This window comes from Triturus cristatus, chromosome 11, assembly GCF_964204655.1.
Source record: "Triturus cristatus chromosome 11, aTriCri1.1, whole genome shotgun sequence".
NCBI classification, from domain to species: domain Eukaryota; kingdom Metazoa; phylum Chordata; class Amphibia; order Caudata; family Salamandridae; genus Triturus; species Triturus cristatus.
In genome coordinates, this window is record NC_140594.1 from 144214719 (window position 1) to 144241379 (window position 26661).

The window sequence follows — 26661 nt, forward strand, 5'->3', positions numbered from 1 at the left end:
GAGGGATGTCCTGTCTGCCCTCTGGCTACTACAGTTGGCGACCCGACAAATTACTGCAGGAAGCTGATCCCGAGCCCCTGGTGTAGCGTGGCTCTCAGAGCCGGAGCACGAGCCGAGCCATCACCCTAAGTGGAATGTGTGTCATGCAACAACCGCCCAGCAAAATATGAGAGAGACTTCAAAATTCAAACAAGCATTTGCAGTGCAATAGGTCTCCCATTGACGTGAATTTTAGCTATTGGCATTATAAATGACAATGACTTTTATTTATGTTTTGGTTTTTAAAATGAAAATAAAAGGCATTGTTATTTATGATGCCAATAGCTTAAACTCGTAAATGCGAGACCTATTGCATTGCAAATGCTTGTTTTTTATTATTTAGCATTCCCATTGAATGGGTTCTTGTTGATTGCACAGGTGACGTGTGTGCCTGTGCTTGGTTCTATGGGAACACTTGGAGGTGAGAGCAGTAAAGCTTGTCCCTCACTGGTTACTAATCAGACTGCTGTGCTGACCTCTCCTGGCAGCAGTACTATATTAGCATCTCTGTATTCAGTTTCTTCCCTCTCCTGTAAAATGTGTGCATTTGACACTGATGGTGGTCTTGCTCACTCTTGCACCCCATAGTTCTGCAGTTTTACTGCTTCAGAGTAAACACAGAAGGCACAAAGGTATTTCAACTTTAAATGTATGTGTATATCAAAAATATCTTATTTACGCCATTCGCAAAAGAATTCCTGGCAGGATAAACATGTTTTTACTACTGTAAATTTCTCTGCCATGACTGTGAAGAAATTGCAGAATTAAATCCCCAATAAAGGTTGGAAAGTGGGCTTGCAAGGGGCGAAGGTCAACAAACATCTATATTGGTGGATGTTCACAAACGGACATGCCAACTGTCCCACTCTGGAAATGCCATTAAGACCTCCCACCCCCGCCCCTCCCCCTGGGTTGGGATGGGGTCGCATCACTTCCAGATTCGCAGATGGTGTAGGGGAAACATTTTCTCCACGGGAAGAAATGTTTTCCCTGCGGAGAAAAAGAAATGCACTTTTGCACCTTCAGCTGCTCTGTGCAGGAATGCATGCTATGAACAAATCCCCTAGGGCCGGGGAACCAGGGACCCATGACAGGTGTAATTCTACGCCTGCAAACCTGGCCTGATGTGACTTTCCAGAAGTACTATTAAAGCTGGTTTGTGAATAGCCAGGTTGTGTGAAGGTATCATATGCTTGGGCAGAATCGCACGTCGCTGCCCGTACTCTTACCCTTCTGTACGTGCACTGGGCCCAGTACAGATGTACTGTCTCACTTCCAACTATACTGTGCCTGGTAACCCACCCGAACAAACGCACTTTTCCACAGTTGTGGTTTGCTTGTTTAGCATGTGGTTGGGTTCTTGTCTGACTTAATTGAAAGCACAGCTCCCCATAAAGCCAGCCCTGGCAACTATCAAGTTGACTCGTGGTGTCTGGGGACTGCATTCCTTTTAGAAGAAACAATAACATTTAAAGAAGAACATGACTATTTGCCATCTAGAATACAGTGGAATTATGGAAAATCTCGAAATGTTATAGATTGCTGACCCTATCTAGTTTCATTTATAGTTACATATGTTTTCATTGAACTTTTGGAATCCAAAGGTTTTTGGAGAAGAAGGAGATGCAGTCTCTTACCCATCCCGTGTACTGGTTGAACCGCCTGTTAAAATGAATCATCCAGTTCCCTAGTGTTTTCAAAGTATCCGGCGCCAGCTTCCTCCAGATGTTGGGGATCTGCCCATTGAAAAGGGCGCGAGACACCTCATCCAACTCGTTGCTCATTCCGACCTCACCAGCCAGAGCCTGCGGGAAATTATAGGGAGAAGTAATGGAGTAAAAGCCACTACAGCCAACCGGAATGTCGCGAATGGCATAGCAGCAAAAAATACACTTACCCTTTGTAATTCCCCCAGAGATTTTGACATCCTATCAATAAGTTTGTTAAAACGCTCCAGTTCTTGCAGCAGTACCACTGTTGTAGGTGAAATGTCTATTCCCAAATCCTTTCTTATCAGATCAAGATCAAAAAGTGGGGGTAACTTGGTCTCTATGTCTTTGGCCACTTGCCCAATGTATTCATCTCGACTGATCCCAGTGCCAGTTTCACCTAAAGGAAAAGAGATAACAGGTATACAGACAAATCTATGTCAATGTCTTGTCAAAGTATTAATTGTTGGTAATATTTTAGATTACGGTATTACTTTTTTGGTATTTCTCTCTGAGGTATAGACCAAGCGGACACATCACAATCAATCTATTTAATAAATATGATACACCGTTTCATCCACCTGTTTGTGGCTGCAGTTCTAGAAGGTGAGTCCACATGTCTCGAGCTGCCTGGGTGTAGTATCCAATCTCTGCATTTGAATGAAGGCCAAACACTTCTGGAGTATTTGCAAGAGGAAGGGATTCAATTTCATCTGCATAGAATAAATGAACATGTTAAAAAAACTTTGATAAATAGTATGGTTTACACCAGAAATATGTATTTGAATCAAACCGAATGTAGAACCTTTAATAGACATTTTAGCATAGTGGTCCTCAAGTGACACTAGGGCTAAAGCACAAGTTACGTACTTGCGTAACGATATATCTGTAAGAGACATTAGTTAGTGATAGATTCCTTACCTTATAACAGTGGTTCCCAAACTGTGTGCCGTGGCTCCCCAGGCCGCCAAACCTAGCCAGGGGAGCCGCGCACCAAGCACTTTAATGCATTTAATATTGAAGGTTCTGTTGGCATCAGGTGAATTAATTAGACTTAAACACATGATGTCAATGATTTGTAAGTGACATGCCTAAAGCTGTAAACGTAGTGCTTAATTGATGGCATGTCGAGGGAGATGGCCTCCATATTTCAATGGATCCCCACGTTCCAACACTCCCGAAGTAAGCGGAAGATACCTGATTAATGTTGTTAGACTAGTGTAATGCCAACATTTGGAAGCAAGAAAAAGCTGTATGTGGTTTAACAAATCGTGATTCAACCTGCTGGGACAGGTGTGTTGGCACGTATAACATGGGTAGAAGTGCATGCAAATATTCTTCAAGCGCAGAAAAACTTTGGCAATGGGGCCTACATGCATAGGGGAGCTATCTAGCACTGTTAGTGGGATATAAAAGTTTGAGAAGGCACTCTAAAAAAGGCATGGGCAAAGAAATGTCACTAGTAATATTTTATTAGAGGCATGAAGTGTATATGATTATAATACCTTTATCAGCTTCATCCCAATTATTTTCAGGGAGAAAAATGCAAGTACTCCCGAGGCCGGGCTTACATCCCCCCCACCCCCCAACAGAAGTAAAAGTGGGGAGCCACAGTCAATGGAACCGCGGGTCGAAAAAGTTTGTGAACCACTGCCTTGCAATATCCCCAGGTGTCATACTGGATCCGGAACGTTTTCGTCAGTAGTACCCCTGCGCGTCGGTAGGCGTCATCGTGCGGCTCCATGCACATCGCTGGAGTCGTAGCCGCCGAGATTACATCATCGGAGCTACTGAGACGCGCCCACGCGCACTGACGTCAGTTCTGTACACAACTTTTCTGCGCCAGGAATGCAGAGCCATGCCAGAGACAGACTACTGGTGCAATAGAACTAGGGCCCTGAAAGGGATGACCAGAACCCTAGAGAACAGTTCGCAGAACGGGGAGGATGGGCGGGTGGTAAGGAATCTATCACTAACTAATGTCTCTTACAGATATATCATTACACAAGTAAGTAACTTGTGCATCTGAAAGAGACACGTTAGTGATAGATTCTTTACCTTAGAATACATACCCAAGAAATACCAATCCCGGTGGTGGGTCTGCGAAGTGAAATTACACCAGAAAGTCACGGAGAACCAACCGGCCAAATAAACCGTCTCTCCGGACCTGACTGTCAAGGCAATAGTGCTTAGTGAAAGTATGCAGCGAGGTCCACGTAGCTGCCTGACAGATGTCTTGCAGAGGGACACCGCGTCCCAATGCTGTAGTAGCCGCTGTCACCCTGGTAGAATGGGCGCGCAGTCCCACCGGAGGTTCCTTTTTAGCCAGAGAGTAACAGGCTTTAATGCACATGACAACCCAACGGGATATAGTCCGCTTGTGCACAGCCCGGCCTTTCTTGGCGCCCACGTAGCCAAGAAAGAGCTGGTCATCCACCCGGAACTGTTGTGTGCGGTTGAGATAGAACGAAAGCACATGTTTTGGGTCCAGACGGTGGAGCCTCTCCTCTTCTCTTGAAGGGTGCGGAGGCGGAAAGAAAGTGGGCAGAGTGACAGTTTGCCTGAGATGAAAGGCAGAGGCTACTTTTGGTAGAAAGGAGGGACGCGGTCGAAGCACAACCTTGTCCGGATGAATCGCCAGGAAAGGAGGTTTACAGAAAGGAGCCTGGAGCTCACTCACCCGCCCAGTAGAGGTGATTGCCAGCAGGAAGACAGTTTTCAAAGTCAATAACCGCAAAGGACAGTTATGAAGAGGCTCAAAGGGTGCGCACATCAAGTATGTGAGAACCAGGTTCAAGTCCCATTGAGGCATCACAAAAGGAACAGGAGGGAAAAGGTGAATAATACCTTTGAGAAATCTATTGACAACCGGGGACTTGAAAAGAGAGAGCTGATCAGGCAACCTAAGAAAGGCTGAAATAGAAGAAAGATAGCCCTTGATAGTGCCGAGAGCAGAGCCCTGCTGGGCCAAAGAGAGAAGGAACAAAAGGACCTCAGAAAGAGGGGCAGAAAGAGGATCTATAGCTTTCGCTGTGCACCATGCCACACATTTTTTCCACTGACAGGCGTATATAGTTTTAGTGGAAGGACGCCTGGCTGCCAAAATCACATTACAGACTTCAGGAGGCAAGTCAAATGGAATCAGCTGTCACCGCTCAATCTCCAAGCAAGGAGGTGGAGGCTGGACAGGTTCGGGTGGAGGACCGTCCCCTGTTGCTGCGACAGGAGATCCTCCCAAAGAGGCAGTCTGATCGGGGGATCCACACTCATACGGAGCAGCTCGGGATACCAAACTCTTCAAGCCCAGTCCGGTGCCACAAGAATGACTTGGGCCCGGTCGCGTCTAATCTTCTTCAGAACTCTGGGTAGAATTGGTATAGGCGGAAAGGCGTACAACAGACCGCAACTCCACTTGCGCCGAAAAGCGTCTCCGAGCGAGTGCCGCCTTGGAAACTCCAACGCGCAGAACTGCTGAAATTGTGCGTTCTCTTCGGTGGCGAATAGATCTAAGCAAGGTTCTCCTCACTGCTGAAAGAGACCTTGCGCCACCTCTAAGTGAAGACGCCATTCGTGATCCAACATGCACCTGCGGCTGAGTTCGTCTGCCCTGGAGTTCAGGGTACCTGCCAGGTGTTGAACCACCAAGGAAATGCCTTGAAGTTCCAGCCACGTCCAGAGACGTAGAGCCTCCTGACATAGGGTCCACAACCACACCCGCCCTGCTTGTTGCAGTACCATATGGCGGTGGTGTTGTCCGTGAACACCTGTACTACTCTCCCCTTGACAGAGGGAAGGAATGCTTTCAGTTCAAGGAGGATCGCCCTGAGCTCCAAAAGGTTGAAGGGAGAGGGACCTGCTGTTGACCCAATCCTGATTTGTTAGCCACCACCACAATTGGTGTGGAGTGCCCTCCAAGATCTGGACGTAGTCGGACAGGTTTCCCCAATGCTGCATCCACTGGAACTTCAGGTCCCACTGCAGAACCCGCATATGCCATCTGGCATGATAGATCAGCAGGAGGCCATGAGGCCCAGGAGCCACAGGGTCTTTCTGACCGAAACCCAGGACCAGGGCCGAAAGATCGGAATCATATCCCGCATGTCCTGGGCTCGCTGTTCGGGAGGATAAACCCGAAACTGCGCCGTATCCAGAACCGCTCAGATGAAGAGGAGCTTCTGAGAGGGTATCAGGTGCGACTTTGGCACGTTGATGGAAAACCCCAGCAAATGCAGGAGGTCGGCCGTAGTCTGGAGGTGGGAGACAACTGCCTGGGGCGAGCCCGCCTTCAACAGCCAGTCGTCGAGATAGGGGAAGACTGAAACCCCTGACCTGCGCAGATGAGCTGCGACCACCGCCATCACTTTCGTGAACATCCGAGGGGCGCTGGTAAGGCCGAAAGGGAGCCCAGTGAACTGAAAGTGCTCGTGGGCCCACCGTGAACCATAGGTAACGCCAGTGGGCTGGCAGGATGGGGATATGAAAATAAGCATCCTGCAAGTCCAACGCTACCAGCCAGTTTTGCGGGTCTAGGGCAGACAAGACCTGAGCAAGCGTGAGCATCTTGAACTTCTTCTTCCGGAGGAAGCGATTGACGTTCTGGAGGTCTAAGATAGGACGCAGGCCCTTGTCCTTTTTTTGTAACCAAGAAGTAGTGGGAGTAACAACCACAACCTACTTCTGGCTTCGGAACGTGCTCGATGGCCCCCTTGGCCAAGAGGGCCGCAACTTCCTGCTGGAGAAGTGCCAAGAGATCCCCCGACATGCGGTGGTACTGAGGTGGCATGGCTGGAGGGGTAGACTCGAAGGGGAGGGAGCAACCACTTCGGACTATCTGTAGAACCCACCTGTCCGAAGTGATATTGCACCAGGGGGGAGGTGATGGCGAATCCTGCCACCCACTGGCATCTGGTGGGCATGAAACACCGGACTAGGAAGGTTTTGAGGTCGGGGTGGCAGGGGCGGTGGTAGATTGACACGCCCGCTGGCCCCGGGACCCACCACGGCGGGCCCCACGAACGCGGCTGCGCTGAGACTGCGGCTGCGCTGGCCGACGGTTCTGAAAGGAACGTGCTTGTGCGCCTTGACCCTGACCTCGAAAGGAGCGAAAAGCAGACCCCGAGGGATTGCGCGTGGTGGTGAGACCCAAGGACTGGGCCATAGCCCGAGAGTCCTTAACGCGTTCCAGGGTGCTATCCGCCTTGTCACCAAAGAGGCGTGTGCCATCAAAGGGCATGTCCAACAAAGTGTTCTGGACATCCCCAGAGAAGCCAGTAGTCCTGAGCCACGCGTAATGGCGGAGCGCCACCGTTGTGGAGAGTGCCCTGCCAAGGGAATCGGCCGTGTCAAGTCCACAATGGATAGTGAATTTAGCAGCATCTCTCCCCTCGGTAATGGCCTGGGAGAGTACCGCCTGAGCTTCCACAGGGCACTGAGGGAGCACCTGTGCCACGGTGTCCCACACAGACGGTGAATAGCGGCCCAACAGGCACGCAGTATTCACCGCTCGCAACCCGGAACTGGCAGAAGTGAAAATCTTTTTCCCAAACTGCTCCAGGTGCTTAGATTCCTTGTCTGGAGGAGCAGAAGGGAATGTGCTCGGCGAGGCAGAGGCCTGGACAACCAGACTCTGAGGCGATGGGTTTTGTGTGAGAAAGCTGGGGTCACCCGGCGCTGGGCGATGGCGGCGTGCCACACCCTTATCCACAGGAACCCCTGTCTTAGGTTTGTTACAGGTGCTCAACAGGATGTCAGTAAGTGCGTCTTTGAAGGGCAGCAGCGGCTCCGCAGAGGAGGACGCTGGCTGCAGCACCTCAGGTCCTGATAGGCACAGAAGGGAGCTCGAGGTTAAGAGCTTCAACCGCCCTACGCAACACCACAGAAAAAGTCACAACCTTCTCTGTAGCCACGGAAGAAAGGGACAGTGTAACAGGGTGTGGAGAGAAATCCAGATCACCTGAACCTTCCATATCACCCTCCCACTCTGGCTCATCCTCGCATTGAGCTACGAGAGGGTCCTCAGACCCCTCCCAGTACTCCCCTTCGTCCACCGGCTGTTGAAGAGGCCGGTAAGGACGAGGGGCCCGGGGAAATGGGATAAACTCCCCACCTGGAATCGTAATCGGTGGGTAAAAGACCAATCAAGATTCGACGCAGTCCGGCGTCGTATCCGGTGCCGTCTCCGAAGCCGGAGGCGGCGGCGCCGCAGGGTATTGTGCCTGTGCAGCCAGGGCCAAAGGTGGCAGCACGGGGGCAGAACCACCCCACGGGTCCACAGGTCCTGAAGGCGCTCCGGAGGGATCCGACGTGGGTAACAAACGGCGCATGGCCGACATGAATACATGTATGTCTTCTTGCATCGCATGCGGGCCCGGGAAAGGTGGGTAGGCCACAGGCAACGACAGAGGCTCCACCGGAGCCGCGGGGTAGTGATCACCCGCCCTCTCCACCACGTCACGCGACCGGTGAGAGGTAGACGAAGAGCGACGTCGCTTCTTCGACTTTTTATATCGCCGTGACTTACCTGTCCCTGAGTCCGACGAGCGATGGTGCCGGCTCCGCGACCGGTCACTCAACCTCCCACGGGGGCGGGACCTTGATCGGCGTGGAACAGATTGCCGGGCCCCCAACAACTTTCAGGAACACTCCCGTAAAGCTTTCGGCGCCATGGCCCGACAATTGGGGCATGCCTCGGGGTCATGGGCGTGCCCCAAGCAGAAGAGAGACACGTCGTGCAGGTCCGCCACCGACGTGTTCCGACGGCAGGCCCTACAGGACTTAAACCAAGGCATCCCTACTGCACCAGGAGTCGAGTTCTCGACAAAACAAGAGAAACAAGTTCTCAGAAACCAAGTTAAAGTAATAACTAGGAGTACCGCTCCCTCTCGGATCTGCGCTTGCTGGTGCGGAAAAAAGAAAGAACTGACATCAGCGTGCGTGTGCGCATCTAAGTAGCTCCGACGACGTCATCTCGGCGGCTACGATGCCAGCGACGTACACGGAGCCGCACGACGACGCCTACCGACGCGCAGGGGTATTGCTGACGAAAACTTTCCGGATCCAGTCTGACGCCTGGGAATATTCTAAGGTAAGGAATTCAGATTGTAGTTTGTTACAAGTATGGTCTCTAGGGCATCCTGCCAAGATGCCCATTACTTCCTCAGCCATACCATGTTCCAGTCCTTACATGAATGCAGTGCACTACACCCTCAGGACACCACGTGACCCAGCCAGACGTGGTTCTCACGATTGATCATATACTACCTTGGCAAGTCAAGTTAGACAAAGTCACGCCAAAACTGGCTGTGCAGTTTTCTTAAGTCTTGAAATAAATGTGTTACTATGACCTTTTGGACTATATCCTTATGAACCTGGTTGCAAATTTTGATGCCTCTGATTTTAGGAATGGTTGGTATTAAACTATGCGCCTACCCGGAAGATAATGCAGATAGTAATGCTCTATTTGAATGCAGATAATTTTTCATTAGGTAGGCAAAGATAATGTCATTGCTTGGCATCCACGGAGGCAGTCATGGGTAGTGTAACCCATCTCCAGGGTCTGATAGTATTAAGTGGACTTTACTAGTTACTGGGCTTGAAGAATTCAATGTTTGTGAACTGCTTGTCATTTGGAAATAACTGAAGATGCCTTGACCTCTGTATACCAATATTTGCCCTGTAGTAAACAAGCCTGTTTTGGCTGCTTCATAATTACACTACATGTCTTTCACTGTATTCAGAAAAGTCCACTGGTGTCAATAGGAAGATTTTAGGCTCATCTGTGTCTACACTATTGCACATAAGATCCTCCAGGTATCTACAGAAATCTTCCAGTTCTTAAAGGAAAAAAGATAACGGCACCTGTAAGATTTTCTCTTGAGAATATTTACGACAAGGGTGCACATCCGATACGTGCTCCCCTGTTACGCAAACAAACTCTCACAAGTCAATGGTGCTCCGGGTTTATTATAGTTTAGCTCTTCCATAGCGTTTCATACCACGTGGGGGGGCCAAAGCACATTATCGTTCCTCGTGAAACAGAGGACTTCATGGCAGCACTCGTCACCACAGTATCATGGACTGGAAATACAGCCAGTGTGTGATGTGTTCTCAACAGCGGAGCTTCCTGAGCGGCGCTCCGACGTGCTGTTGTCCCATCCAGAACAGCGATTCCGAAACCGGAATGCAAGCTGATCTCCTGAAGCCTGAAATCGCCTTTCTCCGACCTTGCATCCCGGGGAACTGAGCCCCGACGTCCCTGCCAGTCACTATGAGAAGATGGCGCCTGGGGAGCTGCAAGACTAAACCTGGTGGCCGAGGGAGGTGGTCCGCGATGACATCGACCTCCGTTTACCCAGCAGACGGTGCCCCCAAACAACAGATGAACCTACCGATGAGCTGTTCCGAGGGCTGGATCAAGACTTGCATGCTATTTGAGGCATTTCACATAGTTATCGATTGCTTCAGGTCTCTGCTTCTCAAAATGGCAGCCAGTCCCTCGCAGCATAGGAAACATTGGCAGTGGTAATTGAACCGGGATTGAAGCGCTATTATACAAGGCTCTTCAGAGAACTCTGCTTTCCCCCCGCTCACCGTTTCTACCCCAGAGGTATGTGGAAGGTCTGTGATTCTTTTCTCAGGAGGCTGCTCCGTTTATTGGCTTGCCTGACCTGAAAATGGCAGCTGTATCTGAATAAAAGAAATCCAATCAGCTTAAAAGGGCTTACAAAAACAACAGTGGTTCCGCTATGTACATCGGGCAGCCCTTAGGTTATTATTCTCCCTACCAAGGAGCCCATCGATTGTTGTGGTCTGAAGTGGGTAACGTTGATGTACCGAATCCTCACAGCGCTTTGCCTGACCCCAAAATGGCGTCCATGCACAAGATGTTGTGATCTGAACCCTTGGCTCATTCAGACCCACTCGTCCCTGCTTGTCTATCCTGCTGGATCCTACCAGTTCTCTACTGTTCCTGCCTGGACTGAAAATGACTATGCCCCTTGGGCGGATTCTAAAACTGTTATACCACGCAATACATCATTATCCCTAAATTTACCAAAGCCCTCCTTCTCCCCTTGTTGGGGAGGGATCCAGCATTTCTACCCAGGAGTCTCAGAGACCCCCTGAGAGAGTCCACAGCGTCAAGGTGGCCACACACAGCGGAGGTGTGGGAATGGCGCCCCTTACCAAAGCATTCCTTCTCCCCTTGTTGGGGAGGGATCCAGTATTTATGCCTTGGAGTTTCAGAGACCCCTCTGAAAGAGTCCACAGCGCAAAGGGAAACACACACAGTGGAAGTGTGGGAACGATACCTCTTTCTCTGGAATCACAGCACACCGGACGTCGGACACTGTTTTTCCTCATCTCCTGGTTGTGTTTTCCTTCACCCTCCCCTTCTTCTTTTCCTCTCTCATTCTTGCTCTACCTTCTCTGCTCCTTTCCTCTCTCCCCTGAATCTCTCCCCCTTGCCTGATTTTTTTCATTACATCTATATTTTGAACGCATGTAACCTCGCTCCAGTAACTCATGTAACTTGTAACTATGCTCTGAAACAATGTTCGTCCTCATGTAAAGCGCTCTGATACCTCCGGGTCTAACCAGCGCTATATAAAACTTTTCAAATAAATAAATAAAATACAAATACCATAATGAATATATTGTTGTTAAATTTCTCGATTTGTCTGATCTTCCCCCCAATGAATAATGTACTTACCTTAGGTAATTATCTTTCTGATGGATCTTCTATCTACTTGTATATTCCTCACCTGTAGAATAACCCCGGATGTCAGAATTGATCTGGAAACTTCAAAGCCCTTAGGCGCTGGTAGGTGGTGCTGGCTTCCTATAAGAGCTGGAAGCAGCATCAGATGACATCAACGTAGATATATAGCACCCACCCCGGCACAACAACGTCAATTTCCAGCTGTTTATTCCAAGCCTTCAAAGCAGTGGATGGAGAACAAATCAACAAGAAGTATTGAAGTACCTAACTCAGATTGGGATGTTACTAAGTCTCTCTCTATTACCCATCCATCAAACAGGGAGGCAGACGGAAATGGTGAGGAATCTGGTAGATTGTTACCAAAAGTAAGAAACTTTTTCTTCTGATGGATATGGAAGAAGGTGACTTGGCTCTGGTTTAATGAGGTCTGATTCTCTCAGACAGCTTCTTCTTGCCAAGAATGCAACAGTTTCTAATACAGAGAATGATTCACCTGGACATTGTTCACTTCTGGACCGCTTTTCCTTTCCTGGAACCACAGTACACATGAAGGACTGGTCATCCAGTCTTATATTCTTTGTGCAGTCCAGCTACAAACCGACGGCCCACCTAAAATCCAACTGGTAAAGCAGCTCCTCTTCCTTCATTGAATGGGGCAGGGGAAAGAAGGTTGTCAGGGCCATGAACTGGCCTAAATGGAAAGATGTCATTACCTTAGGAAGGAAGGCAGCCCTTATACGCAACACCAACTTGTCATGGAAAAAGGAAGTATACGGTGGGCGGGCACTCAGAGCCTGCAACTTACTGGCCCGCCTCACTGAGGTGATCGCTAATATGAACACTTTTATGGTCAAGAACCAAAACTAACAACTGTGAAGGGGCTCAATTTGTAACCCCATCCAAAAGGTTGAAACAAGGTTAAGATAATGCTGGGGCATAACAAAAGAAGTTGGAGTATATAGGTTGGTTAGCTCCTTATGGAACCCCATCACAATCGAGCACTTGAACAAAGAAGGTTGATCTGGAATGGTAGAGGAATGCTGAAAACGTAGCCAAGCGTCCCTTTTCAGTGCCCACCGCACACTTTCTTCAAGCTAGGGAGAGTGCGAACTGAAGAACCTGCAACAACCAGGCTTTCGAAGGGTACACATTGTTGTCTACACACTCTGCAACAAGACTGTTCCACCTTCCAGAATAAACAGATGTTATGGAGGGGTGATGAGCTGACAGAATGACGTCAACCATGGAAGGAACCTGCGATAACCAGGCTTTCAAAGGGTCAGCATTGTTGATAAACTGTTCAAACTCCCACAATATACAGATTTTGTGGAGGGGCGATTATCTCACATAATGACCTCAACCTTCATTGTTGGCAGTTGAAAACAGCTTAAATACTCAATCTCTAGGCATGAAGATGGAGGCCTCGGAGATTGGGGTGCAGCACCGCAACCCTGAATGAGAGAGGAGCTCCGGTCTGAATAGCAATCTGAACGGGGGTATAGGGAAAAGTGCAGAAGATCTACTTACCCCAACCTCCTTGTCCAGTCTAGGAGAATTAGTATTACTTGGGCCCAGTCTTAGTGAATCTTCTTTAGAACTCGAGGAATCGTGGATGCTGGGGAAACAAGTACTGTAGCTAAATGTTTCCCTTCAACTGAAACACATCCCTCAAGGCTTCTGTGAACGGATAGTGGAGGGTGCAGAACTGTTGCCACTCAGCATTTTCCAAGGAGGCAAACAAATCCACCAGAGGAGTGCCCACGTGGCAAAGATCTCCTGAACCACATCCAGCAGAGTGCGCGTGTTGGAACCACTGCCTACAGAGGCACCACTGTAGAACCCTCATATGGCAACGCACATGCATTACCAGTAGTATATAGGAAGCCAGCCAGACCTAGCAGGTGTAAGACTATCAGGACTGGGCCCTGTGCACCTTCTGGAAAAGATGGAACCATTCACTGGTTGTTACGGATCCTCTGAGAAGGAGGGGCAGTGTGGTGCGGAGAAGGGTGGTATCAGAAGACACTGGGAAGACGCCAGGTGAGATTTGTGCTTCTTGATTAAAAAGCAGAGGTTAAACATTAACAAGACTGTTGATTGCACATGGTGTGTCAACATCTCTGTTGGCCTGTCTTTGGGCAGCCAGACATCCAGGAACGGATATATGGGAAAAAGCCAACCTTCTGAGATGGTCCAAAACACCCCCGTCACCTTGGTGAAGACCTGAGGTGGGGATGTCAAGCCAAACAGAAATACTGCATTTTAGTAATAGGTAAAGCCTACCACAAAGCATAAATACTTCTGGTGAGACTGCAGGATTGCAATGTGAAAATACACATCCTGCAGGTCGAACAACACCATCCAGTCTCCCATTCCAATGCCCGCAAGACCTGGCCTAGGGTCAGCATCCTCAACGTCTCCTTCCTTGCGCACAAAAACTTCCGATCTATGCTCCGGCGCTACCCTTAGCTCACCATGCGCGAATAACAGTCATGCAGGAGAAAAACATGCTTAGTTTACTGGGGACTATGGGCCTACGTACCATGAGTGATATTTTCCCACATAATCGATTCATTCTGAAAGACGACCCTTCCCTCAGGGTACATTGCACACCACTGAATATCTTTGCGTATCTGCGGCTGCGTGTGGCAGTCAGGCAACTATACCCATCGTTCCAGGATGAACCCCCACAGCTTAATGCACTACAAATCCTGCTAACAGCACCCACGCGCCAAAGATTAGTGACACACTTGTATAACGCCTCACAGGGGGAATTGAGTCAGGTTCAGGACAAATCGCATCAGAGATGGTAGGAACTCCAATAGATAAGAAAGACTGGGATTTTAGTTGCACACAGATGCAGCTGCTAACATCCAATTGCAATTTGCGTATTATTAATTTTATGTACCTACATCAAATCTACTACACCTTAGCAAAATTACACAAATGCGGACTTAGATCAGACAATGGGTGTCACAGATGCGGGGCGCCAAACGCAGATTTGCTCCATATGGCATGGGCATGTCATCAACTCACACTATATTGGCAGGAAATCACTAGCACCCTTACAGGTATGCTATCTGAGCAGATACCAAATGCTCCACTGGTCTATCTGTTGGGACACTACACGATTCGACCAGCTAGAAGACCTAAGCTGCTGGCTGTGGCGCTGCTACTGGCTAAACACCAGATTGTGATGCGATGGGGTAGTAAGCGCTCACCACGATACAAAGATTGGTTAACGGATATGACCTGTTGTAAAGAGACACTGGAAACCTATGCAGAAGAAATACCTCACAACAAACAAATGATGGACGGAATGCTGACAATGCATACATTCTCCCCCAGTCAAGAGATCTGGGTTAAATCCATCGTTCTTTTGCCCACTACACCACCCCAGTTTAGACATGGCCATATGCAAATCAGTCTTGACCCTGTGCCTCATGGGAACAGTCCAGCCCGAACTGCCAAGCCATGTCTTCCCTGGACCGGAATCAAGCATCCTAGGACCGGTTTCTGGCTATCAGCCGTCATCAGCCAGGATAGCTTGACTCCAGTGGCGTAGTGAGCACGGGTCCCACGTCTGGGAATACCCATCCCACTTAGGGCGAAAAGCGTTACAACAAACAAATGATGGACGGAATGCTGACAATGCATACATTCTCCCCCAGTCAAGAGATCTGGGTTAAATCCATCGTTCTTTTGCCCACTACACCACCCCAGTTTAGACATGGCCATATGCAAATCAGTCTTGACCCTGTGCCTCATGGGAACAGTCCAGCCCGAACTGCCAAGCCATGTCTTCCCTGGACCGGAATCAAGCATCCTAGGACCGGTTTCTGGCTATCAGCCGTCATCAGCCAGGATAGCTTGACTCCAGTGGCGTAGTGAGCACGGGTCCCACGTCTGGGAATACCCATCCCACTTAGGGCGAAAAGCGTTACAACAAACAAATGATGGACGGAATGCTGACAATGCATACATTCTCCCCCAGTCAAGAGATCTGGGTTAAATCCATCGTTCTTTTGCCCACTACACCACCCCAGTTTAGACATGGCCATATGCAAATCAGTCTTGACCCTGTGCCTCATGGGAACAGTCCAGCCCGAACTGCCAAGCCATGTCTTCCCTGGACCGGAATCAAGCATCCTAGGACCGGTTTCTGGCTATCAGCCGTCATCAGCCAGGATAGCTTGACTCCAGTGGCGTTACTGGGGTGGCGTAGTGGGCAAAAAAACAATGGATTTAACCCAGATCTCTTGACTGGGGGAGAATGTCTGCATTGTCAGCATTCCGTCCATCATTTGTTTGTTGTAACGCTTTTCGCCCTAAGTGGGATGGGTATTCCCAGACGTGGGACCCGTGCTCACTACGCCACTCGAGTCAAGCTATCCTGGCTGATGATGGCTGATAGCCAGAAACCGGTCCTAGGATGCTTGATTCTGATCCAGGGAAGACATGGCTTGGCAGTTCGGGCTGGACTGTTCCCATGAGGCACAGGGTCAAGACTGATTTGCATATGGCCATGTCTAAACTGGGGTGGCGTAGTGGGCAAAAAAACAATGGATTTAACCCAGATCTCTTGACTGGGGGAGAATGTCTGCATTGTCAGCATTTCGTCCATCATTTGTTTGTTGTAACGCTTTTCGCCCTAAGTGGGATGGGTATTCCCAGACGTGGGACCCGTGCTCACTACGCCACTCGAGTCAAGCTATCCTGGCTGATGACGGCTGATAGCCAGAAACCGGTCCTAGGATGCTTGATTCCGATCCAGGGAAGACATGGCTTGGCAGTTCGGGCTGGACTGTTCCCATGAGGCACAGGGTCAAGACTGATTTGCATATGGCCATGTCTAAACTGGGGTGGCGTAGTGGGCAAAAAAACAATGGATTTAACCCAGATCTCTTGACTGGGGGAGAATGTCTGCATTGTCAGCATTCCGTCCATCATTTGTTTGTTGTAACGAAGAAATACCTCAGGCCTCAATACCTAGAGACTTCAGGGATCCTTTTGTACAATACCTTAAATCCTCCCAAGATACTGACTAAATTAATGCCATAGGGCACAGATAACGCTTGAGAAGCGCAGGGGTGGTTATTGCGAAAGAGATGTGTAAGGCAGGAAATGTGTAACGGCTGCAGGCGAGAGAACCTACAGGGGGATGAATGCTCTATAACTACTGTATTGTATACCCTGTGCGCAGATATATATGTTAAACCTCTGAGTTATGAAAATGTATGAACCTCATGACGCCAAGCTGTGTAACCTTGATTCGGTTTTCTCTTTATTTGCTGAGCAGAATACACTTAAAAAAAAAATTCTCCTTCCTTAGGAAAAATTCAGGACCCTGAGATCTTGGATCGGGCATAGACCACTCCCATCCTTCTTGGCAACAAGGAAGCATCTGGAGTAGCATCCTTGTCCAGTCTACTGGTCTAGCACTAACTCAACAGCTTGTTTCAGAAGAAGTGCTGTCACCTCTAGCTGAAAGAGGGGAAGGTGATCTTTTGGCAGGGAGGACAGCACGGTGGAGCCTGAAGGAAAGTTATGGTATAACCTCTTTCTATTATCTGACGGATCCCATGGTCTGAAAAATGGTGGCCTTTCTTAAAAGGCTGATAGAAAGGAAAACACCCGACAAACAAGTTACTTACCTTCGGTAAAGGATTATTTGGTAGAGACATAGTCTAGCCGCAGATTCCTTAAATTCTGCATTCTCCCAAGGCGTCAGACTGGATCTGGAACTTTTTTCAGCAGTACCTCTGTGCGCCGGAGACTGTGTCGTATGACTCCATGTTGACGTCAACTCTGACGTCAGTTTCTTCTGTGAAACCTTCCGCACCAAAACACGGAGCCACGATTGAATCTGGCTGTGGAAAAAGTGTGCCAAAAAAAGATCAATGTATCTTTGAAACATTCAGAAAACAGAAATGAATGGTATGGTAATACCAAGACCCCATACCTCTTGGTCAGAGACCTGCTCTCCCCCCGCAGCTCCGCCGTCAAGTGCCACCGCTCCGATTTGCTGCTTTCTGCCCTTGTGCCACTCTTCTAATTTTCTGTCTTTTTTGTGCCCGTTCTGTCTCTGTGCCTTTTTCCTGTTATTGTTATTCTGTCCCCCTCGTGCCTGCTTTCTGCCTCCTCTCTTCCTTCCTGCCGCTGCTGCCTCCGCGGCTCCTCCTCTCTGCCGGTACCCCCTTCCCGCCTCCCAGCTGCACTTCCCTCCCCTACTTAATGGGGGCAGCTGCGTGTCTGCGCGCAGCGGGCACGCCGAAGGCATGCCAAAGGCAAGCCCGTCTCTGCCCGTCCGTGACCAGCACCAGGAACCCTGGATCTATGACCTTCTACTGCTACAACTCCGCTGCCCTCCTCACACTCAACCTCGAAAGAAACAACTGCCATAGATCGTCTCCGAACACCACCCACTATCAGTTCTCCTGCAGACACTGCCGACAATCCTTCACCATCAACAGCCCCCCACAACCGCTGAACCCACGACGGATGCCCGCACCACCGAAGCCCGGACCTGCATACTCCTCAACGTGCGCTCCTTCTTCACGGAAACATGGACCAACGCCACCTCCTCCCCCGACATCGCCACTGCCATCCCAGATGGATACAAGATCCAAAGAAAGAACCGCCCCCGCCGCCCAGGAGAAGGACTCGCCATCGCACACAAGAGCACCCTCCGACTTTCCACCTCCAGCACGAGCGATCCCCTCTCCAACACAGAGCACCTCCAATTCCAGATCCAAACTGGCCCCAGAACCACGCTTCGTAGGACCCTCATCTACAGGCCCCCGGGCCTCATGCCTCTTCCGCCACCACCATAGCCGACCTCGTCGCACCCCACGCCTTCGCCTCCACGGACTACATTCTCAACGGAGACCTGAACTTCCACCTCGAAAACCGCTGCGACCCACACTCCACCACCCTCCTTGACAACCTAGCCAACCTCGGACTGAAGCAGCTCATCACTACCCCCACCCACAGAGCTGGACACACCCTCGACCCCATATTCGCAGGAGGGACAAACATACACTTCAGCCACAACACGCAGCCCCTCTGGACAGACCACCCCTGTGTACACTTCACCTTCAACACTACCACCGCACCCAAATCTGCCTAGCGCCCGCCATGAAGGAACTAGAGCAAGATCAAAGAGGAACACCTCAACACCACCCTCCTCCATGACCCCCACTCCGCCACGACCGATGCCAATTCCGCAGCCAAAGAACTACACCGCTGGATCTCCAGCTGCGCTGACAAGCTCGCACCCCTCGGCCACCGCTTCAAACAACACCCCCGGAAGGCCGCCTGGTTCACCACGACCTCCAAGAAGCCAGGTTCTCCTGCAGATGCCTCAAGAAACTCTGTCAGAACAGGAAAACCCCCGCAGACCAGACCAACTACAGGAATGCCATGAATGAATACCACCAGCGCATAAGAGCCACCAAGCGGACCTTCAGCAAGAACAAAATCCACACCAACGGAAGTAACGCTAAAGAACTCTTCAACGTCATACAGCGAGCCACGGATGTCACACCTTCCCAGGACCTCTGCAACAAGCTCAGCTCCTACTTCCACCTGAAAATCAAGGCCCTCTACGACAACTTCAGAGAATAGGCTCCGGACACCACTCCCCTCCCCACCACCGACAACCGGCTAACCATCACCACCTGGAAACCTGCTAATACTGAAGACACCACCACAACCCCCTGCCCACCACACATTTACCACAGAGCCACTGCCGCCATAGCACCCAAACTAGGCCAGACCATTAACGCCTCTCTCGAATCCGGCATCTTCCCCGACGACTGGAAGCGGGCAGAGGTCAAGACCCTCCTCAAGAAACCCTCGGCCGACCCGACGGACCTGAAGAACTACCAGCCCATCTCTCTCCTTCATTTGCAGCCAAAGTCACCGAGAGATTCATCAACGTTCAGCTGACCACCTTCATCGAAGAGAACGCCAACCTCGACTCCTCCCAGTCCGGATTTCACAGCAACCACAGCACTGAGACCGCCCTTCTCGCCGCCACCAATGACATCTGCATGCTACTTGACCAGGGACACACCGCGGCCCTCATTCTACTTGACCTCTCCGCAGCCTTCGACACTGTCTCACACCGCACTCTCGCAGTCATGCTCCAAGACGCCGGTATACGAGGAACCACCCTCGACTGTCTCTGCTCCTTTCTCTCCGGCAGAACCCAAAGGATCAGACTCCCCCCCCCCTTCCTCTCCGAGCCTACAGAGATCAACTGTGGAGTACCGCATGGATCCTCGCTCAGCCCCCGCTCTTCGCCATCGTCAGACAGCATGGGCTCAGCATAGTATATTACGCGGGCGACACCCAGCTCATACTCTCTCTCTCAAGAAGAACCCCGAAGACACCAGACTCAGCTTCCAAGAAGGAATGAAAGACGTTGCAGCCTGGATGAGCAACAGTTGCCTGAAACTCGGAGAAGACAGAGGTCCTCGTCCTTGGACCCTCCCTCACTGCGTGGGACAGCTCCTGGTGGCCCCCTGCCCTCGAAAACCCATCCACCCCGACGGACCACACGCGGAACCTCTGCATCATTCTAGACTCCACCATGACCCGCCAAACCAACGCCGGCACCTCTACCTGCTTCAACTCCCTCCGCATCCTACGCAAAACCTTCAAGTGGATCCCCCCGAGTGCAGAAAGACCATCACCCACGCACTCATAACCTGGACTACGGTAACGCCCTCTCCGCTGGAATCAACAAAACCCTGCTACACAAGCTCCAAACCATCCAGAACACTGCAGCCAGACTAGTCCTCGGAACCCCACGACACGAGCACATGACCCAGCACCTACGAGCCCTCCACTGGCTCCCAATTGAGAAGAGAGTAACATTCAAGCTACTCACCCACACCTACAAATCCCTCCACAACATCAGAACCAAACACCTCAAAGAAAGAGTCTCCTTCCACGTACCCAAAAGGAACCACCGCTCCACCGACCTTGCCCTGGCAGACACCCCACGCATCTGCAGAACCAGAGCAGGCGGAAGAGCCTTCTCCTACGTCACAGCAAAGACCTGGAACGAGCTCCCAGTCAACATCAGATGCTCCCCCACTCTGCACACCTTCAGGAAGAGCCTCAGACCTGCTCTTCAACTGATCGAGAGCTGCACCCCCCACCCCAGCCCCTTGAGACCCTCACGGGTGAGTAACACGCTTTATAAACCCCTGATTGATTGATTGATTGAAGTCCAGATTGATAAGGTAAGACCAATTGGTTATTGAATCATACAACTACATGAAACAGTGATCGCTGTTGTAAAAAACCAGTGCTGAAAAAGGGTATAACCCTTGCACTATAGGTCATTCACTTAGTGGGGAGGATGGCCAGGGCATTAAGGAAACTGCGGCTAGACCATATCTCTACCAGATAATGCGTTACCAAAGGTAAGTAACTTGTTCATCTGGTCGACACATCTGTCTGCAGATTCCTTAACTTTTGAATTAAATACCATAGCTATACCTACCTGCAGGAGGGTCTGAAAACGAATCCTACAAAAGTTCTCAAAGACAACCAGCCGGTCGAAATTAACAATAAACCAGACATACGTAGGAATTAGATGAAAAAGAGCATGAGGTCCTTATAAAAACTGTGGCAAGGACCAAAGGCAATAAAAATAAAACAACCCTACATGCATATAAAGAAACAAGCCCCAAAGGCAGCTGAAAAATACTGTGTTAGAAGAACAGTAGTACCTGACCCCTAAAGGGTGGAATGAGCCTATGGACTAGACGGGCCAAAGGCAACACTCTATGTCCTGTAAACTACAGTTTCTTGCACAGTAAGGAAGTATTCAAAAGGACCTCTCTCAAGAAATCCAGAAAAGAGAGCTTTCAGGACTAATCCACATACAGCCAAGATGAATAAACGCATTCATAGTAAAGTTGGAAAGACCAAATCAAGTACAAAATATTATGAAAATTGAAGTCTAGCGTTGAAGAAAACATCATTAGCTAAAATGACGACTACAAGGGTCCCATAACACATAGAAACCATAAAGACGGAAAGATGGCAATTATACAGATATGAATCTGTCATAAATAATGATAAAAAATGCCCAGATCTATATAGTTCATGATCTACATACATATATTTATCCATACTCATAATATATATATATATATATATATACATATATATATTTATATATAGACATATATCTACAAGGTATGACATACAGTCACAGATAAAACTTACAGTAAAGAGAGAAGCAAGCTGCAACTCATAGTAAGAATTGCAAAAATATAATACATATCATGCCTTATTGTATATAGCAGAGCTATATCTAAATATGCACAAAACAGATACATTACACCTGTGTATACACCATATACCCGTATAGAACTAAAAAACTAGCCCATGATATCTACACAACAGAAAATTGAAATAGTACAAAAGAGAGGAAGATCACCCCTTCAATAACACACCCTGGGTGACTTAGCATTAAAATAATGCCGCCTGCCCAAATTTATACTGAGAGGCTGTTACTACCCACAGCCTAAAAGAAAACACAGGAAAAATGAACTTCACCAACAGCAAACAATTACGACAACACTTGGCCCAACTGGTCAAAATGAAGTACAACCCAACTCATGGAAATCTCAAAAACGAGGTATCCAGTTGGAACATTTGACTGCAAGATATACTAGACAGAACCAAAATCTGACTGTAAATCAGACCTTAAGGACAGAAAAAGCAACAGCCCACACACTTAAAATCTGAAACCTTAAAAGACCAAGGGGCATATGCATCAACATTAGCATTTGCGATTCCTTATTAGCGAAAAATAAGGAATCGCTAATAAGGAATAGCAAAAGGCTATGCATGTAGGAATCGCTATTCAAATAGCGATTCCTTAACATTCCTTATTACCGAATCGGTAATACCGAATCGGTAATAAGGAATACCTACCCATTCATTCCTATGGGCTTGGAGGCCCATAGGAATGAATGTAAAGCCATTCTGTATTAGCGATTCGGTATTACCGAATCGCTAATAGCTGGAGCACTTTCAAGGGTGCCAGGGTGTCGAAAGGACACCCTGTTGCACCCCTGAAAATGATATGTGCACATATGTTGCACACACACATGCTCTAAGGGCATGTGTGTGCGCAACATGACACTTTGAAAAATGCACAAAAGAGCATTTTTCAAAGTTTTTGCAAATTACCATGCAGTTCATCTTCATGGTAATTTGCTCCCCTTATTAGCGAAATCGCTAATTTTTTAACTTTGATGCATTGCATTTAAGGAATCTCACTTTGGGATTCCTTAAATGCAAGAGCTATTTAAGGAATCGGTATTTAAGGAATCCCTATTTAAAGAATCGCTATTTAAGGATTCCTTAAATACCGATTTCTGCTTTTGGGTTGATGCATTGGGATTGGGTATTTTTTACTTAATACCGGGAGCTAATAAGGAATCGGTATTTTACCGACTGGATTTTGGCTTGATGCATAAGGGTGCAAGTCACAAAAAAAGCAATTGCTGATTAGGAAAAGTGTAACCACACTAGCATATCACAGTATATGGAAAGGAAAACTTAGGATGTTATTAAGGAAGAGGAGATCCATAGAAGTGAACATTCTCTTTAGGAACAGAAAAAATCCTCCCAGAAAATGGTGGACTTGGCCATAAAAGCTAAACCCTAGGGTTAAAATATTCTGACACTGCAATCCAGATAACATTATAAGCAGTGTACACATAACAACTATGTTCTAAGAACAAATGCAGGGAACCATAGAACCTCCATAAATGGAGGTAAGCATTAGTAATATAATCATTAGGAAAAATACAAAATAGACCCCTGGAACCTGACATAGGTAACTCCTCCAAGAAAGAGAAACATATCTCAAGGGGCAACACCCCATACGCAGGCAAGGAATGCACAATGTGGTAAAGTTGGCATAACCCACTCATAGGGTAGCATAACCTTTGCCAAAATCACCTAATACAAAAGCAATCCGTGCACCCCCTGAATTCAAAGCTAAGTGCACCTCGCCAAAACCAGCAAAAAGGACTGCAATCAAATGAAGGACCTATCAAACAAGAATGGCCTAGTGAAAACCTTGGTCAAATTAGACCCAAAATTACTTAAAGTGAAAATTCAGAGTAGGTGTAAAGAATAAGCATACTCTCTGTATAAAAGGTCTGCCATAGGGCATGACCAAGAAATGCCTTTAAGAGATGATGAAAAGAAAAAGTAATGCATACCAGCATACCAAACTGCTTCCAAAGAAGCATGAGAGATAGGTAAACTTCCTAACCAGAATCATCACAAGCAAGTGACCTCTTGAGCACGAAGCCCATCATTAGAGGAAAAATGGGAAGGGAAACCCCTATGCAATAGGTATCCTTGTACCACATAATCTGTCAAAGACAGCATTGAAACAATAATATCTGATAACTGCAGGAACACCACATCAGGTGTCACCAACAGGCAGAACTTATACCACCATGGCACTGCCATAATATGGCCAGCCATGTAAGAACCAAAAGATTAATATCCCTCATACAGCTCTAGTATAGGGAACGAATCAAAGAGATATATAATTAGAAAAAGAAAAATTAGGACTCTGTTTCACTTCTTCTATCATGGAAATGCCGTAAAGCTGAGTCGGCCTTTTGCACCAAAAAGATGGGTGCCATCAAAGGGCATATCGACCAAAGCAGCTTGGGCAACTTCTGAAAAGCCTGAGGTACTTAACCAGGTACAACGACATAGCGCCACAGAGCATGCCATGGCCAACCCACTGAATCAGTAGTACCCATGCCACATCTATTAATCAGCTTAGCTGCCTGCTGGCCATCCCAAATCAACTGTTATATTAGAACGGAGGCCATCTGGAAGCGATGGCAACATAGTCTGCAAGGAATCCCACAAAGCGTGAGAAAAACACCCAAGATCACAAGACATGTCAGTGGACCTTAAGCAGAACTAGTTGAGAAAAAAATATGCCTTCCACACAAATCTTGCCTCCAGGAGTCTCTAGTCGATGGAACACTAAGTAGGGAATCAATATCCTGTGAGGCTGAAGCCACCTGAACTACCAAACCACGAGAGGAAGGATGCTTGAGAAGACAAGCTAGATCTCCAGGAGCAGGCAAGTGCCTGCAAGATATAGCACAAACCACTGAGACAGGCTTAGCCCAAGTGCCTAGCAATATGTTATACAGGGCCTCACTATATGGGAGAACAGGCTTCACCCCTGTCTGACCATGGTAAAGGACATCAATCAGGTGATCAGTGGACTTCTCCACCGTAGGAAGTGATAACTCCAAAACCATAGCCACTCTCCTTAACATATCTGCAAAAGAGGAACTCGCCTCAGTAGCAAGACTAGGTGCTGAAGGTGGAAACCTGGAAGGGCTGTGCACCGGCGCTGAAGAGGAGTCTGCTGACGCCGACCTGCGCTGACTCAACGACTCAGATGGTCCAACTGACACCTAGGGTGAATCCACCGACGTGGTTCCTCTATCCTCCATGGGCCCTGACAGCACTACATGGAAAGTAGTAGGAGGCCCAAGGATGAGATGCAGATAAATTATAGTATTCTCTCATTTGGGCCATTGACGCCCCAGCTCCCGGTAAGACAGGGAGGCGCAGGGCAGAGTCATGTCTGGACTCCTCAACTGGGGAGCGGGAGAAGCCATGAGGGACGGAGTGCCCACACGGTGAAGTCGAGACTTGCCGCAACTTCAACAGCCTGTGCTTACCTTTAGACGTTGATGAGTACGATGTCTCCTTGAATGGCTCCTGCTCCTGTAACAGCCCCATACCTCTGAATGAGAAGTAGACAAGCAAGGCCAATGTGAAGTGTCCGAAGACCGTGTCAGCCACGCTGCCAAGAGTTTCATTCAGCGTTTCTTGAGTGCCTTCGGCTTCAGCTTCTGGCTGGAGCCGCAATCTTTGGAGCCGTGGTGTTCTCCGAAACACCAAATACACATGAAATGCAGTCAAGACCCACAAGCCTTAAAGCCTGAAGACATGAAAAAAGGCACACTGTTCCAACTGACAAAAACTGTCGAAGCAGGCTGGAAAACGGCTGAGGAACCATTTCTTTGGATCAGCCTTGTTCCATGGAAAGAAACCGACATCCTCCCGCTGGAGGGACTTCACTGACATGACAACTGGAGTCGAAGTCATCATGGATTCGTATGACAACGTCCCCCGGCATGCAGAGGTAATGCTGAAAAAAATCTGGATCCAGTCTGACACCTGGGGAGAACTCAAAGTTAAGGAATCTGCATGTAGATGTCTCTATCGGAGGGCCCCAATACCCCCTACCCCTCCTGGGCTTCATGTGATCTTGGAAAAGCAAATTAGACTACTCTCCTGGAGAAGGATGAGGCTTGATGGAGGGATTCACGCTTTTACCTCTGGCTCTTCCATTGTACTGTTTATCCAGATGATTCTGGGGTTGTTGAGCCTGAGATTTAGAGGGCTGATGCTGTCAGAAAGAAAGTCCTCTGTAGAAGCCCAGAAAGTGTCGAAACAGCCTATAGTGTCTTAAGGGCTTGTTGGAGGTCTAAAGATCTAGTTGTGGCCTTGCTTTCTTTAAAATGCTCCAGAGTGCCATCAGCTTTGTTGGCAAACAAAGGTGGCCCATCAAAGGGAAGGTCCATCAGGCTGGACTAGTTGTCTGAAGAAAAGCCTAATGTCTGAAGCCCAGCATAGCAAAATACTGAAATTGAAGTCCCCATGTTGCACTACAAAATCCGCAGTATTCCGGCCTGATTTTATTATATGGTGTGAGGCATTCTGGCCATTCCTTATTACTTCCTTCATTTACTCTGGAACATGGGGAGAAACTAGCTAGGCTGTGTCCCACAGCACATGTGTATTGTACCAAAAGGCAGGTGCCATTTAGAGACTTAGCTGCCATGCTGCCCGCTGAAAATCTCTTCTTGCGGAAGCCTCCAAATGTTTGGATTTACTATCTGAGGGAATTGGTGGGAATATTCCTACTGTCTGAGGAACAAGAAGCATGTATGATGAGACTTTCTAGAGTCTGATGCATTGAGAGGAAGGGAGGGTCTCCTGGGGCAGGACGATAACGTCTTGCTCCCAACCAGTTCACCGCAAGCTGAGATGGGCTTCTCCCAAGCTGCTATGACAGGCTCCAATAAAGCATAATTTAAGGGA

The 26661-nt window shown here is 48.6% G+C and overlaps 1 protein-coding gene across 1 annotated transcript in view; it reads right to left on the minus strand.

Annotated features, from left to right (window-relative positions):
• DNAH10 (dynein axonemal heavy chain 10) overlaps nt 1–26661 on the minus strand; it is a 1995301-nt gene that overhangs the window by 14510 nt on the left and 1954130 nt on the right. Inside the window, exons 74-76 of the mRNA XM_085636177.1 lie at nt 2330–2461; nt 1937–2148; nt 1677–1844 (exon numbers count right to left, since the gene is read on the minus strand). Of these exons, the coding sequence (XP_085492303.1) occupies nt 1677–1844; nt 1937–2148; nt 2330–2461 (512 nt within the window). The remainder of the gene's footprint in view (nt 1–1676; nt 1845–1936; nt 2149–2329; nt 2462–26661) is intronic.